We start from the raw sequence: 16281 nt of genomic DNA, 5'->3' as shown, positions 1-16281 counted from the left end.
CTTAAGGCATTTAACAGACTTCACTATGAACACAAGCATGATTTCTTAAATCACAGAGAAGCTGCAAACTGCTTTCTGTCAAGAGATGTGGATCTTTAATAAATGTATAGCAAAGAAAAGAAGCATCAATTATCTGGAATCTAATATACAGCACAAATGAACCTTTCCACAGAAAAGAAACTCATGGACTTGGAGAACAGACTTGTGGTTGCCAAGGGGGAGGGGGAGGGAGCAGGATGGACTGGGAGACTGGGGTTAATAGATGCAAACTAATGCATCTGGAGTGGATAAGCAATGAGATCCTGCCATATAGCACAGGGAACTATATCTAGTCACTTGTGATGGAACATGATGGAGGATAATCTGAGAAAAAGAATACATACATACATATAGATATAGATATATATACACACATGTATGACTGGGTCACTTTGCTGTACAGTAGAAAATGACAGAACACGGTAAACCAACCATAATGGAAAAAATAAAAATCACAAAATAAAAAGAAAAAAATGAAGTAGCATGTAAAGATGTCCACAATATAGGGTTTGTGAGACAATCAGGTTACAAAGTAGAATAAAGAATACAATAAAGCCAATTTATTTACTGGGAAAAAAAAAAAAAGAAGCCGATGATACGATGTAGCAGAAACTGTTCTAGACTTAGAATATAAAGATTTAGTGATGAACTAATCTAGTATATATGGTACCTTTGGGTAAGTAAGAAACAAGTGTTCCACTCTTGGTAGCCAAAGCTCCTGTCCAATAAGTAAAGAGCTAGCTGGATATCAGGCTCCACTCAAACGCCTCTGCTCTCTGTAGTAGTACATCAACTGCACATCCAGGATCAGGCAAATTCAAATTTCTACCGTTTAGCATGGAGTATTACATAGGTGATTTAACTGATGTTCAATTTCTTTACCTCCAAAATGGAGATTACACAGCCCTGTTAATAGGACTACTGTGGTGTTTGCTAGAGCATCTAGTACAGGGTTCAATAGACAATTAAATGGCAAAACAACAACAATGAAAATGCTCTCCTTCCATAGAAAAGTGAAGTGTCTCTCTTTTCACATCTATAAATAATAAACCCACTGAGAAATAAAATAATTTGACTTAGCCTGGTTTTCAGGGAACACAAGTTAGTATATACCACTTACACCAGTTTGGGCATCCCTCTTGTGTGTGTGCAGGAAGAGAGGGCAGTAAGTTCAATGATGAAATATTTTAAGTTTGATGGAGTTCCCATCATGACTCAGCAGCTAATGAACCAATTAGCATCCATGAGGACGTGGGTTCTATCCCTGGCCTTGCTCGGCGGGTTAAGGGTGCGGCATTGCTGTGAGATGTGGTGTAGATCACAAACACAGCTCGGATCCCGCATTGCTATGGCTCTGGTGTAAGCCGGTGGCTACAGTTTCGATTTGACCCCCAATCTGGGAACCTCCATATGCTGCACGAGCAGCCCTTAAAAAAAAAAAAAAAAAAAAAAAGGAAATATTTTAAGTTTGGAAACATACATTTGACACCAATCTCTCTTATAGGTCCATAATGCCTATTAGCAATTTGAAACTGTAAGAGGTACTGTAATAAGAAACTGTTTAACTTATTTAACCCACTGTTCTCAAAATTTATTTGATCACTAGAATTCTTTTCTGTTTATCAATATCTCATGGCACTAGTTTTTTTGGTTTTCTTCACAAAATGAAATTTGGGAATAGTTAGTACAGAGACTTCTGAGCCATGTTTTATGTGTATTATGCCAAAGGAACAGCACCCGTTCTTCTCATTAACAGCCATTAATTAAAGTCAAATCAATGATAAGATACAGATATTAATTACTATTTTATAAACTTTAAGGAAATCAGAAATTCAAAACCTGAAAACTGCTTTTCAGTAATTTTGACATAAAAGTTTGAATTTGATGTAAATGTGAATTTCAAGGCTCTAAATGTTAGGTCTCATATAGAAAATTTTAATTCAAAGATTAAATATAAAAATCATGATGCAGTGGGGGTTTGGGATTGGCTATATACAATCCCAAACCCTCTGTGGTATATGGAATGATTGGCCAATGAGAACCTGCTGTATAGCACAGGGTATTCTACCCAATATCCTGTGATAATCTATGTGGGAAAAGAATCTGAAAGAGAATGGTTCTTGTACATGTATAAATGAATCACTTTGTTGTACACCAGAAATGATCACCACATCGTAAATCAACTATACTTAAATAAAACTTAAAAAAAAAAATCATGTTGCAGTGACTGACTATATATACCTTAGCTCTACTGGGCTAACAGTAAACAATGGTTATAAGGCCCTTCCAAGAAAAGAAGTGATCTTGGCTTGAATTCAAATTGTTATTACTTATATTCTCTTACATCCCTCTTCTTTCCTATAGACATTTATGTAAAGGCAAGAGAAACAAAACCAAAACATTGTTGTTCTGCTGTTTTTACTTACCTAATATTTTCACAGCATGATGAGGACTTTCTAAGACAATTCCTTCTTCTGTATCAAATATGGGGTTATCTATTCCAGTTTTTGGAGGAATTTGGGCTAGTTTCTTTAGTCTCATGGAAGAATTAAGGTCAAGTTCTTGTTTTTTCCCTTCTTCCTCTCGCCTACGCCTCATGTCCTCCTGTTGTTGCCGAATACGTTCCAATTGTGCGCTTCGACGTACTGGCATCATCCTGGTGCCCAAATCTCCAGGGCAGTCAACAGCCATCTCTCGATGCTTCTGATGTTCCTCTGGTGATGCAAGATCAACATTTTTTACTTCGCTGTCTGATTCCTCAGTAACATGCCCATTCATATGGGATGTTGTCATGGTTATCTATAAAAACCTGTACCACTTTTTAGAAATCAATTTTTCCCATAAAGCCAATCTCTTGATTCTGTAGTATAAAATCCATGTTACTTCAAAAAAAAAAAAAAAAAAAAGAAAAAAGAAAAACTTCTCACATCACATAATAATGCTACGGAAATGTATCCATGAAGGAAATCTAAGGGGAAAGATGGGGAAAAAGAGTGTAAGAATTACAATATCAAAGTAGATTTCACATAGCCCACTTCTAATCTCTATCTCCACACAATACAGAAAATACCCCATTAACTATATAGTATTATTTTGCTATACAGATTACTTTCCTTTCATTTCAAAGATCGGAAGAAATCAAGGTGTTTCAAAAAAGAAAAAAGGAAAAAAAAAAAAAAAAAAAAAAAGCCCCTCTCAAGCCTCTCAAGTACTTGAAGCATACTGTTTAATTTCACAGCTAAGAAAAATGATGTATCAGAAAATTTAGCAAAGCAGAAAAGTAAAGTTCTGGGTACCAGGTTTAGTAGCAAATAAGCTATTTAAGTTATAAAGATGTTTTATAGTTGTCTCAACACAGTACTTTATGCTCAATATACATGAGATTGAAATATTTTCCTAGCTAACTGCTAGAAAACCTGGCATAGAGCAAGCCATGTTGGTGGTTCACTTGAGATACAGGCAGTATTATGGGAGACAATTCACTTTTAGTTTATGAGATGAAGAAGATAACCAATAAAAATAAATTTTAATTAGCAGTTAAGGCATATACAGGATAAAATCACATTAAGTGAGAAAAATACTATGTGGGTTATCAGTCTTTATAACTGGACACACTAAAAAAAAAGAATTAGAGTTAACTTTTTACAAGGATTCATTTAGAGAAAATCGAAGTTATCTGCCACTCAAAAATGTTGTAAAGTCATACTGTACAGCACACAAGAACATATTATATTAGACCTGGAGACCAGAAAACTGAATTTTAATTCTTGTTCTGCTACTGCTTTTAGCTTTATGATTTAAGATTAGTTTCTCTCTGAACTTCAGATCCCTTTGGAAAATTTATTCACAGATTTGTTTTGAGTTTTAAATGAGAGTATATTAAGTTTTAGAACTAAAAAATAGTTATATTAATTCTTAGTATTAATTTGATTCTATTTTAAAAATCTTTCAACATACTTTAGACAAGAAAAATATTTTACTAGATGACACTGGCTTTTCATCAAGCCATTTCTTGGACATAAATAGGCAGATTGTTTATATATATGTAAACCCACACATTAGATCTAATTAGTCTTCTTTTGCTCAAGACTTTAAAAATATTTACAATAATAAACCTTCTACCTCCTTGACTTGAGCAGCACTTCAGTAAACAGGTTGGTTTAGAGAACATGCCAACTAAGCAAAAGCTGAGTTTTCAGACAATACTAATGCTAACCAACCTTCTTGAAACAAACTGCTTAACACAAACCCACCTAACCACCAGAAAACACTTCACCAACAATCAGGAAAAAAGATGCAAGCTACTTAAGCTAGTAGAATTACTTTTTCACAAGAATTTTGGTAATTTTTCTGTCTTCCACCCAAATTTTAGCTTCTCTATTTACAACTATGTAATTTACATATAAATAACTTATTTATCATTAAATTGTCTTCTTTTTCATTAAAAACAAGAGCTATTAGAATTGTTAAATCATTCCAAAGTTTTATTTATTGATTATATACAAATGCAAATCCAACTTATTTAATATTTTCATTACAAGTAAGCAGACATTTATGTAGGAATTACTGCAGTGTTATGTTTAATTTTAATTAAAAAAAAAAAATCTAGGAGTGAAGTTCCTAATAAACCAAGACAGGGAGTTCCCTGTCATGGCTCAGTGGTTAACAAACCCGAATAGCATACATGAGGATGCAGATTTGATCCCTGGCCTCGCTCAGTGAGTTAAGAATCCCTCGGCGGTGTTGCTGTGAGTTGCAGTGTAGGTTGCAGATGTAGCTAGGATGTGGCTGAGGCATAGGCCAGCAGCTACAGCTCCAACTGGACCCCTAGCCTGGGAACCTCCATGTGCTCCGGGTAAGGCCCTAGGGGAAAAAAAAAAAAAAAATCCTAGGAGTGTATATACCTCCAGAAAATTGAAACTTTCAAGTTTCTCTACTTATAACATTTGCTGGATATTAAAAATCAAACTTAATCATGAGCATTTATATATATATATGTGTATATATATATCCCAGTCTATAAAAATCATGATCTGAAATTAAAACAGCTTAAAAACTGTAAGGCTGTGTCCATGTTCACTATACTAAATTATGCAGGGGAAATTATAATCATGCACAAGGAACAGGGTCAGGTGATCTGGCTCAGAGTTCTCATGCTTGGACTATGACCATGCTTGTCTATCTGGATCTGGCCTTTTACTCTTGGAAAAATTTCTGCAACCTGGTGTTAATCCACCGAAATCTCCGTTTTAGTCATCTCCCTTAGAGTGTTCACAGTCCAGTGGGAGAAAGAGCAAAGAAAATGAATTCTTCCTAGTTGATTTCTCATTAGATTCTAAATTTGTTAAAAACTGGAGTCATTCGTGTCTTATTTTTATACCTCCCTGTGCTTAAAACAGTACATATCATATAGGAAGTGGTTATTAAGTAACTGTTCAACTAAAATTAGAAATGCCTTAAATTCACAGATGATGCACAGATGATGGGCTCTAAGATTCAATCTGTGGTAAATGTATCCTTATGTTATGTATACAAAACATAAGGATACATGTCTTGGAGCAGCATTTCAAAGAACAACTAAAAATTAACCAGATAAAACAGTCTGTTCCAGGCAGAGGGAATCACAAAATCACAAGACTGATAGAAAGGAAGAACTCGAGAATATGGCACTTTCAGAAAGTAGAACAGAATGCAAAAGGCCGGATGGGGAGTTCCCACTGTGGCACAGTGGGGTAAGGCGCCAGCACTACCACAGCTGAGGTGTAGGTCACAGCCACAGCCTGGATTTGATCCCTGGCCCGGGAACCTCCATATGTTGTGGGTGTAGCTAGGAAGAAAAAAAAAAAAAGCCTGGTGGGACGATGGGAACATGTCATACATGAATGATGACAAAACTAGAAAGGCAAGCAGGAGTTCCCGTCGTGGTGCAGTGGTTAACGAATCCGACTAGGAACCATGAGGTTGTGGGTTCAGTCCCTGCCCTGGCTCAGTGGGTTAACGATCCGGCGTTGCCGTGAGCTGTGGTGTAGGTTGCAGACGCGGCTCGGATCCCACACTGCTGTGGCTCTGGCGTAGGCCAGTGGCTGCGGCTCCGATTCGACCCCTAGCCTGGGAACCTCCATATGCCGCAAGAGCGGCCCAAAGAAATAGCAAAAAAAAAAATTAAAAAATAGAAAGGCACGCAGGGGGCCAGATGGAAGAAAAGCAACATCCAAAGACTGACCTTTATCCTGAAAGTTGTAAGAATCATTACAGGATTTAAAGCAGGGGATAACATGACCACACTCAGTTTTAGAGAAATATCACTGTGGTAGAAGGCAGAGGACAGATTGAAGGGTGGCAATGAGACCAGTTTGAAGGCAACTGTAAGAAATGGGGTCCTGAACTAAGACAGTGAGAATGAAAAAAGTCTTATTAAAGAAATACGTAGGTTACAGAATTATTAAAAAGTTGGTATCATTATTTATATCGTAGGGCAAAAAGAAAAGGAGAAAGAGGAGGAAAAAAGAAGTAGTAGTAGAAGTAGCAGTAGCAACAACTACAAGTACTGAACACATAATTCTACGCCAGACACTACTGCAAGCACTTCACACAGTATTCACTCTTTAATTCTCATTACAACTCTAAAAGTAGGTCCAAATATGCCTGTTTTATAGATAGATCAGGAATGGGGACTGGAATAGGCCTTGAAGATAGGATGAAGGAGTAAGAACAATAAAAGTACAAACAAGGCTAGCTGAACTAAAGCAGTCAGTCTGTAAAAGAGAATATTGGCTAGAAAATCTGACTGGGTCCAGTTTATGAAAGGTCTTAAATATAAATCCTTAATCTGAAGGCAGTAAGGAAGCCATCAAAGATTTGGAAAAGATGGGTGATTTAAACATAAATTTAACGGAGCACTTACTTGGCTAGGCTCCAGGGTTAGAGAGACAAGATCCCTGCCCATTGGTTTATCTTCCAAAATGTCCTACAGGAATCTAGACACTAATGTGTCTAGATTAAACCCATATTTCCCTTTAATTCCCTCTATTCTCCTGATCCTTTCCCTCCACTCTCAATTCAAATTAATGGCACTATATCTATCCAGTTACCCAAGACAGCATAATGAGTATAGGCTCCAAAACCAGACTGCCTAGGATCTAACCCTTGCCTAAACACATCCTCCTCTGGATTTCCATAATCTCCCAAACTGGATGTGTGCCTCCTCTAGAATGCCACAATCCCTATCGCATCTCTGATCAAACTCAACTAGAGATATTAGTATCTCTGTCTGTTTGCCCCACCAGACCAGAAACCCTTGGAGGTCAGGAACCATGCTGACCTATCTCTGGATCCCGACATTGCCCAGCACAGGATCAAGCAAACTGGAGGTTTCAGACTCTGAACCCAGGCCCAGGCAGTGTAACTTCGTGGTCACTATCTATGAGTCACTAGGTGGACAGCAATGTCATTAACTAAAATGGAGAATTTAAGAGAAGGAGAATTAGAAGGGGAAAGAAATTAAAAGGTACTCTAGAGGTTTAGTTTTGGACACAATTTCAAGGTGACTATAAGTCATAAAGATATTTCATCTAATCAACAGGAATCTAGGTGATCTCTACAGCCCTGATAACTAGTAAGGAATAAACCCTAATTAAGCATATGAACAACATTACTCCTCAGTTCAGAACTGGTAGCTTTCATACTGCCAAGAGAACAGAATCCAAACTCACAAGGTAAATCCAAACTTTTTAATTGTATCTTTTACTACTTTCCTGTACAAACCTATTTACTAGCTTCCTCATTTATGCATGCCTATTCCATATCTTTCTCTTCCTGCCCAAATGCCTTATGAACTAAAAAATACAAACTGCTTGTCCTTTCAATCTTGTGTATAGATCTATCACAAATCACTATTCTTTCAAGAAAATTTTCCAGATTACCTCAGTTAAATAATGACCTCACCATACCAACATTCCAAAAGACTTCACAGTTCTCACAAGTTAATTCATGAGGTCTATGACAGATTCTTCTAGAAGAAAAGAGACATCATGCTGTCCCACAGTTGTAGCATTAAAGATCACTGTAATTTTTAAACAGGCAAACCATGAATAGTCTAGTTCATGTATGTAGTCAACTCATACCAATAAACAATGAGAAAGTCCCAGTCCAAAGGAATTAATAGTCTCACCCTCAAGGAAAAAAACAGACCAACCAACCAAAAAAAAAAAAAAAAACCCAAAAAGGAACAAATAAAAATCTCAAAAAAAACCCAACAGTCCTTTGTTTGACAGTTTGGATGCTAGTAAATGACTGAACTAGAGAATTACCTCCTTATGTATAAATATTTCCTTATGCAGATAATATATGGTTTAACAAGCCGCTACTAGCTCTAAGAGTACTCCTCTCTTCTCAATTCTCTAATTATAAATTGTTGCAAAAATGCCTCAAGGCCCATCTTTTAAATCCTTATCAGAGTCCTAGCTTATTACTCCCCCAACCCTCTGTGTGGAAAAAAAAGAAAAAATAATAAATAAATAAAGCAAAATTCCTACATATTTCACAAAGCAAGAAAATGAATTTTAAGGTCGGCAGGCCAAAGCTGTTTCAATGCTAAGTTCAAACTAGTGGGAGAGAAAGGGCTTTGTTTATGTGAACTGAATACAGAGAAGGGGGTAAAAAGAAGCTAAATAAGCTTTAAAAAGTACAAATGATTGAGACTGGGGGGGGCCTGAAATAGCCTGAGGGATATAGGCCCACTGAAAACTCCAACATCAAGAAACAGAACCATTTGTATGAGAGCTGGGAAACGTGAACAGCTAGCTGGAAGACAAGTTCCTATAGAGTTGTATCCTAACTTTTAGGCAGAGGGAAATGTAGAATATACGCTGGTCTACACTAGCATCTAAAACTCTAGATTTTTATTTTTGTTTTTCAATTCATCCTTCCTCCCCTTCTCCCAGAGTAATGCCCTTTGACCAGCAGCTGGGAAGTCTCATTTTAAGCGATCAGCATTCCTCTGACATTCTAAGAAGCTGCACTTTTGTTTCCATAGAAACAGCTTTGTCAGCTAACACAAAATTGAGGCCAAGAATAGTGAAAAGAACTTACATTATGCAAATTGGAAAGTCCTTGTGTACTATCCTCTTAGTTCTTCTTCTCCGGTTTTTCAAAGAACTCAGATTAAATGTATTACTCCGTAAAACAGAAAAATACACAATCAAGCGTAAACACCTGCAGTTTTTTTAGAGAGGGAGAGAATGGGAGAGAAAAGTTAATTCAATATGCTATCTAACTGTTTGCTGATGACTAGGATTTCTTAGTATAAAGCAATCAAAATGCGCACACTCCCATCTTTAATGAACATCAATTAAAGTCAACGTAAATTACCTGAAGTCAATGATGAGAAAGAAGTGAAATAAAACAGATCCTAAAACTTTTAGAAAAGGTCAAGATCCTTCTGAAGATTATTTTTAATGACATTTTTTTTAACCTCTAGGTAAGGCTTGAGCAAAAATGTAATTTTAGGGTTTTTTTCCTTGTTTTAACTACAACTTCTGGATCAATTTTAAACTTCATAACTAGTTTCATGAGGCCAAGAAAATGAGAAGTTTAGGATCCAAAAAGAATGTGACAGGAGCCACAGTTAATTCAGAGGGAGAACTGTTGATGCTACATTGAAGAGAAAGATAGAAGAGGATCCTGAACTAATGGAGACACTGCATTCTGATAGGGTAACAGATAATAAAAAGCAAACACACAATAAGAAAGGATTATAAAGAAAGTAAAACAGGGTTATATAATAAACAGTGATGTTCAGAAGGGGCAACATTAGATAAGATGGTCAGGGAAGGCCTATTTTAGGAGGTGATAATTACACTGGGACTTGTATGACCAAAAAAAAAGTCAGCTATGGGAAGATCCAGAAATAAAGAATTCCAGGTTGAGGGAACAGAAAGTACACTTTCATATGGATGTCACCAGGAATCTCAATTTCAATATATTCCAAACTGACCTCAATTTCTTCCCTTCTACTGTTAATTACACCACTATCACCAAGGTTTTCCTTAAGCCTTGTTAATCAATCAGTTGCCAAGATCTGTTGATTCCATAAGGTTTTTAGAATCCACTGAAGGGTGACAGAATAAGCCACCCTAAAATATGTCGCTAAAAGAGACTATTAAGAAAAGGAAAAGCAAGCTATAGGAAGTGAGAAATATTTGTAAAATATTTATATTCACCATAAATACTCTTATAACTCAGTAAGTCAAACAATACAATTTTTAGAGAGGCAGGAGATTTGACCACCAAAGAAGATACATAAATTGCAAGAACAAACATTTGGAAACACACCCAACATCACTAGGGAAATGCTAATTAAAACCACAATAAGATACTAGCATAAGGACAGACAAATCAGTTGAACAGAATTAAGATCCAGACAATTCTCATATTTACAGGCAAGTGATTTTCAACAAGAGTGCCAAGACAGTAGTTCCCGTCGTGGCTCAGTGGTTAACGAATCTGACTAGGAACCATGAGGTTGTGGGTTCAATCCCTAGCCTTGCTCAGTGGGTTAAGGATCCGGCGTTGCCATGAGCTGTGGTGTAGGTTGCAGACTCAGCTCCGATCAGCATTGCTGTATCCCTGGCATAGGCCGGCAGCTGCAGCTCCAATTAAACCCCTAGCCTGGGTGCATTGCTGTGTCCCTGGCATAGGCCGGCAGCTGCAGCTCCAATTAAACCCCTAGCCTGGGTGCATTGCTGTGTCCCTGGCATAGGCCGGCAGCTGCAGCTCCAATTAGACCCCTAGCCTGGGTGCGGCCCCAAAAGGACAAAAGACAAAAAAAAAAAAAAAAAAAAAAAAAAAAGTGCCAAGACAATTAAATGGGAGTCTCTTACATGGTTCTAGGACAACTGGATATCTGGATATCTGGATATCCACATGTAAAAGATAGAGGTTGGACTCTTCACACTACACAAAAAAATTAACTCAAACTGGATCAAAGACACACATGTAAGAACTCTATAAAACTCTTAGAAGAAAACACAGGCATAAAGCTTCATGACCTTGGAATAGGCAATGGTTTCCTAAGATAGGGCATCAAAAAAATGCAACAAAAGGAAAACAGGCAAATTAGACATGATCAAAAGTTAAAAAACCCTGTGATTCAAAGGACATCATCAAGAAACTGAAGACAATGCACGATATGGGAGAAAACTTTTGCAAATCATTTATCTAATGGGCAACCTGTGTCTAGAATATATAACAAATGCTTATATAATAAAAAGACAAACAGTCTAAAAGTGGGATGAGGACCTGAATAGGCAGTTTTCCAAAGAAGATATATAAATGACCTTACTAAATAAGCACATGAAAAGATATTCAATATTATTAGCCATCAAAGGAAAGCAAATCAAAACCACAAGACACTACAACCACAAACCACTAGGATGGCTAGAATCAAAAAGACAGATAAGGTCGCTGATGAGGATATGGAGAAACTGAAACCTTCATATACTTCTGTTGGGAATGTCAAATGGTGTGGCCACATTGTAAAACAGTCTGGCAATTCCTCAAAAGATTAAACATAGACTGACTATATGCCTCATTAATTCCACTCTTAGGTATACAACCAAGAGAAATGAAACAAATGTCCACATAAAACCCTGCACAAAAATGTTAACAGCAGCACTTTTTTTTTTTTTTTAAGGGCCGCGCACACGGCATATGGAGGTTCCCAGGCCAGGGGCTGAATTGGAGCTACAGTTGCTGGCCTACGCCAAAGCCACAGCAATGCCAGATCCGAGCCACGTCTGCGACCTACACCACAGCTCACAGCAACGCTGGATCCTTAACCCACTGAGCAGCCAGGGATCAAACCTGCAACCTCATGGTTCCTAATCAGATTCGTTTCCACTGCGCCATGATAGGAACTCCAACAGCAGCATTATTAATATGAAAAGGTGGGGGAAAAATCCAAATGTCCATCAACAGATGAATGGATAAATAAAATGCTGTATATCCATAATGAGATTACTGGGCAATAAAGGACTGATACATGCTACAACATTGATGAACTCCAAAAACAGAAATAAAAGAAGCTAGTCACACAGGACCACATACTGTATAATTCCTTTTATGAAATGTCCAGAACAGGCAAATCTAGACAGACAGAAAGCAGACTACCTAGAGCTGGGGATGCATGGGTAGGTGGAGATGCATGGGTAGGGTGCAGGTTTCTTTTGAGGGGTGATGAAAATGTTCTAAAATTGATTGTGGTAATGGCTGCACAATTCTGAATATACTAAAAGCCACTGAAATATACACTCGAAATGGATGAACTCTACACAGTATGTAAATTATAACTCAATAAAGCTGTTTAAAAAAACACAATGAAATACTATTACAAAAAATGGCTAAAATTAAAAAGAATGACAGGAGTTCCCTGATGGCTCAGCAAGTTAAGGATCCAATGTTGTCATTGTTGTGGCAGGGGTTCAGTCTCTGCCTGGGAACTTCCTCATGCCTCGGGTAAGGCCAGGAAAAAAAAAAAAAAGATTGACAATACTAAGCTTTGGAGAGGATGTGGAGAAACTGAAACCCTAATATTGGCGAAGATGTGAAATGCAGTCAGTTTGACAGTTTCTTTAAAAGTTGAACATACACTTAAGATATAACCCAGTGATTCCACATGGGAAACACATATCTTTATTTGTAAAAAACACCAAAATTTATATGAGTATTGATAGAGCATTATTAATAATAATAGCTTAAAACAGGCCCCAGTCCAAATGTCTTCAGTTGGTCAATGGATAAATAAAAAACAGAATACTATACAGTAATAAAAAAAACATGAACTGGAGCTCCTTAAGGTGTAGTGGGTTAAGGATCCAGCATGGTCATAACAGCGGCCCAGAAATTTCCACATGCTGTAGGGGCGGCCAAAAATAAATAGATAGATTAATAAATAAATAAACTATTGATATATGTAACAATATGGATGGTCTCAAAAACAATGTCAGATACCAGAGCACATACTATATGATTCTGCTTGTATGAAATTTCTAGGAAAGGTAAAATTAGTGCTTTAGAAAAACAATTTGATGCTTTCCTAGAGCTAGGGGTAGAAACAGAAACTGGCTATAAAAGGAAGTGAGGCTTTGGAAAAACAATTTGATGCTTTCCTAGAGCTAGGGGTGGAAACAGAAAATGGCTACAAAAGGAAGTGAGGGAACTTTTTAATGTGATGGAAGGGTAATAAAACTGAATTTCAGTGGTAGCTACACAATATAAATTTAACAAAACTCAAATGCGCCTGTAAACCAGCTGAATTATAAGGAATATAAATTATATCTTAATAAAGTTGTTCTCAAAATTCAAATTGAACACAAAATGAATGCATGTTAATACGTTACACCTATTGACCTGATTTTAAATTATACATTTAAAATTGCATCTTATTACATGTAAATTATATCTCAAAAAAACCCAACTTTTTTAAAAGGCCATTGGATAGTTTAAAAACAAGTCACATACTGATATCACATTTAAAAAAAAAAACCCTATTTACTCAATAAATGTTTAACTCAATGCACAAATTTTAGTTTCCAACAATGAATGGACTATACATCTTTTCAGAGAAGAAACTTCGCTATGTCTAAAACTACTGTAAATACAAGTCAAAACTCAAACAGAGTTAACCCTTGAACAACATGAGGTAGAGGGCTCCAACCTTCTGCACAGTGGAAAATTGGTGTACGACCTAAGTCGGTCCTCCATATGAATGATTCTCCACATCCACAGTTCGGCATTCAGATTCAACCAACCACAAATCCTGCGGTACCGCAGTACTGACTACTGAAAAAAATCCACCTAATTACGTGGACCTGAATAGTTCAAAACACATTTTTCAAGGGTCAACTGTATTTGGGCTAGTCATGGAAATCATTAGCTCAGAAATTATAACTGACAACAATTTAAGGAAAAATACATAAACTCTCCAAAGATTTAACAGGAAAATTAGTTTTTTTTCAATTATTTTTTATAGAGAACTAAAACACTGTTTTAAAAACACTTTAAAAATATTTTAAAAGCAAATAATATATTTGAAGTAAAAAAATTTCAAAAGGTACAATGTAAAAAAAATTTTTTTAGGCTGCAAAACTGATTTTTTTTTTTTTTATACAACTGACAAATCAAGCCCCTTAACTTAGAAAAGAACCAAATGCAAATGTCCTAAGTTTGTTTTTTGGGTTTTTTTGTTTTGGCTTTTGCCTTTTTAGGGCCACACCCTCGGCATAAGGAGGTTCCTGGGTTAGGGGTCGAACTGGAGCTACAGCTGCCAGCCTACGCCACAGCCACAGCAACCTGGGAACGGAGCTGTGTCTGCAACCTACATACCACAGCTCACAGTAATGCCGATCCTGAATCCACTGAAGGCCAGGGATCGAACCCACATCCTTATGGATACAAGCGGGCTCATTAACCACTGAGCCACGACAGAGAAATCCCTGTCCTGGTTTATTTTTAATGGAGCATCCTGAAAAGTCCTATAATAAGGGCATTTCTAAAATTCTATCTAGTTCATGGTTTAGGTTTCAGACAAAAAGGTACCTTTATTTATCATCTAGATATTACATTCCCAAGAAGCCAGTGCTAGCTATCCTCATAGCTTTAAAACTAACTATATTTACAATGTACTATGCCAGATAAATTGTAAAAATGAAAGAAAAACCCCTTTAATTGAAAAAAATCCTCAAAGTAGAAATCAAACGAGTAAAGATTTCAAAGGGAAATAGGGGTAGCATATATCACAACTTAAAAGTCACATAAATCATATGCTCTCACATACAAAAAAAAAAGATATGATTCCTGACATTAATTTAACTAGATATCAGTAAGATAATGTCAATAGCTAAGAAGATAGATGTTTCTGAGATGAAAACTTTCAGAGACATAGCAGTTTTGAACATTCCTGGCAAAAGTTGTATATAAAACATATCCACAACAGAAAGATTTAGTTTGCAAACTTTCTATTCTCACCCCATAACTCTAGGCCTTGAGACAAAAATAAAAATAAGAAAACATGGGGAAAAAATGGCTGGAAAAATATTGCTGCATTTATGATTCGTTAGACATCAATATCCTAAAATATTCATTTACCAAAGTCTGTCAAAGACTTATTTATAAATATCACCTTGACCCTTTTTCTGTCTTTTTTTTTTTTTTTTCAGGGCCGCACTTGCGGCATTTGGAGGTTCCCCAGCTAGAGGCCTAATCAGAGCTATAGCTGTCAGCCCACACCACAGCCATAGCAACGCGGGAGCTGCGTCTATGACCTACACCACAGGTCATGGCAAAAATGGATCCTTAACCCACTGAGCAAGGCTAGGGATCAAACCCACAACCTGATGGTTCCTAGTCAGATTTGTTTCCACTGTGCCACAATGGGAACTCCATCACCTTGACCCTTCTTAAAACATTTTTGGATTACAGTGGTTCTCCACCAAGGGTGATTTTTGCCTTCTAACTGTCCCTACCAGGAGAACTTTGACAATGCCTAAACATATTTTTTATTGTCAGGACTGGGTTGAGAAGTGCTACTGGCATCTACTTAGCAGGGGCCAGGGATGCTGCTAACCACGTGCGGGATAGGCACCCCCCCACAAAGAATTATCAGGTCCAAAATATGTCAACAATGCCCGAGTTGAGACCCTGAGTTAAAAGAAGCAAACACTAACCCAAAATTGAGGCATTCACTCTTTTAATAATTTTCAATAAGCTTCTCACACTTCCAAGACAAAATTTTAAATAGTTAAGCTCCCTTGCTAACCACCTAAGAGATTATTTTCATTAACTATGTTTCAACTTTTTCAAGTACTACTGGTTCCCAAAAAAGAAAAACTGAGGCTGATTTTTAAATACCATCTAATCCGGTGTTTTTGAAAATGCTCAGGACAGGATTTACTTCAAAAGTCATCTTGGAGTTCACATTGTGGCGCAGCGGAAACGAATCCGACTAGGAACCATGAGGTTTCGGGTTCAATCCCTGGCCTCGCTCAGTGGGTTAAGGATCCGGCATTGCCGTGAACTGTGGTATAGGTTGCAGACACGGCTCAGATCCCGCGTTGCTGCGGCTGTGGCAAAGGCTGGAGGTTACAGCTCCAATTTGACCCCTAGCCTGGGAACCTCCATATGCAGTGGGTAGGGCACTAAAATGACAAAAAAAGAAAAAAAAATTTTTTTAAATGTCATCTTAAA

General features: G+C 37.1%; 1 protein-coding gene across 5 annotated transcripts in view; it reads right to left on the bottom strand.

Moving 5' to 3' along the window:
* The window catches only part of MPP5 (membrane palmitoylated protein 5), a 100400-nt gene that overhangs the window by 62278 nt on the left and 21841 nt on the right, over positions 1-16281 (bottom strand). For 3 of the 5 annotated variants that reach the window (XM_003356738.5, XM_021099389.1, XM_021099390.1), the window contains exons 2-3: positions 9130-9252; positions 2466-3007 (exon numbers count right to left, since the gene is read on the bottom strand). In XM_003356738.5, the coding sequence (XP_003356786.2) occupies positions 2466-2832 (367 nt within the window). In that variant the 5' untranslated portion in view covers positions 2833-3007; positions 9130-9252. The remainder of the gene's footprint in view (positions 1-2465; positions 3008-9129; positions 9253-16281) is intronic. The other 2 variants (XM_005656336.3, XM_013989105.2) reach the window with 2 other exon arrangements.

This window comes from Sus scrofa, chromosome 7, assembly GCF_000003025.6.
Source record: "Sus scrofa isolate TJ Tabasco breed Duroc chromosome 7, Sscrofa11.1, whole genome shotgun sequence".
Taxonomy (NCBI): domain Eukaryota; kingdom Metazoa; phylum Chordata; class Mammalia; order Artiodactyla; family Suidae; genus Sus; species Sus scrofa.
Note: the sequence above shows the minus strand (reverse complement) of the source record. Positions and strands in the feature narration are given on the sequence as shown.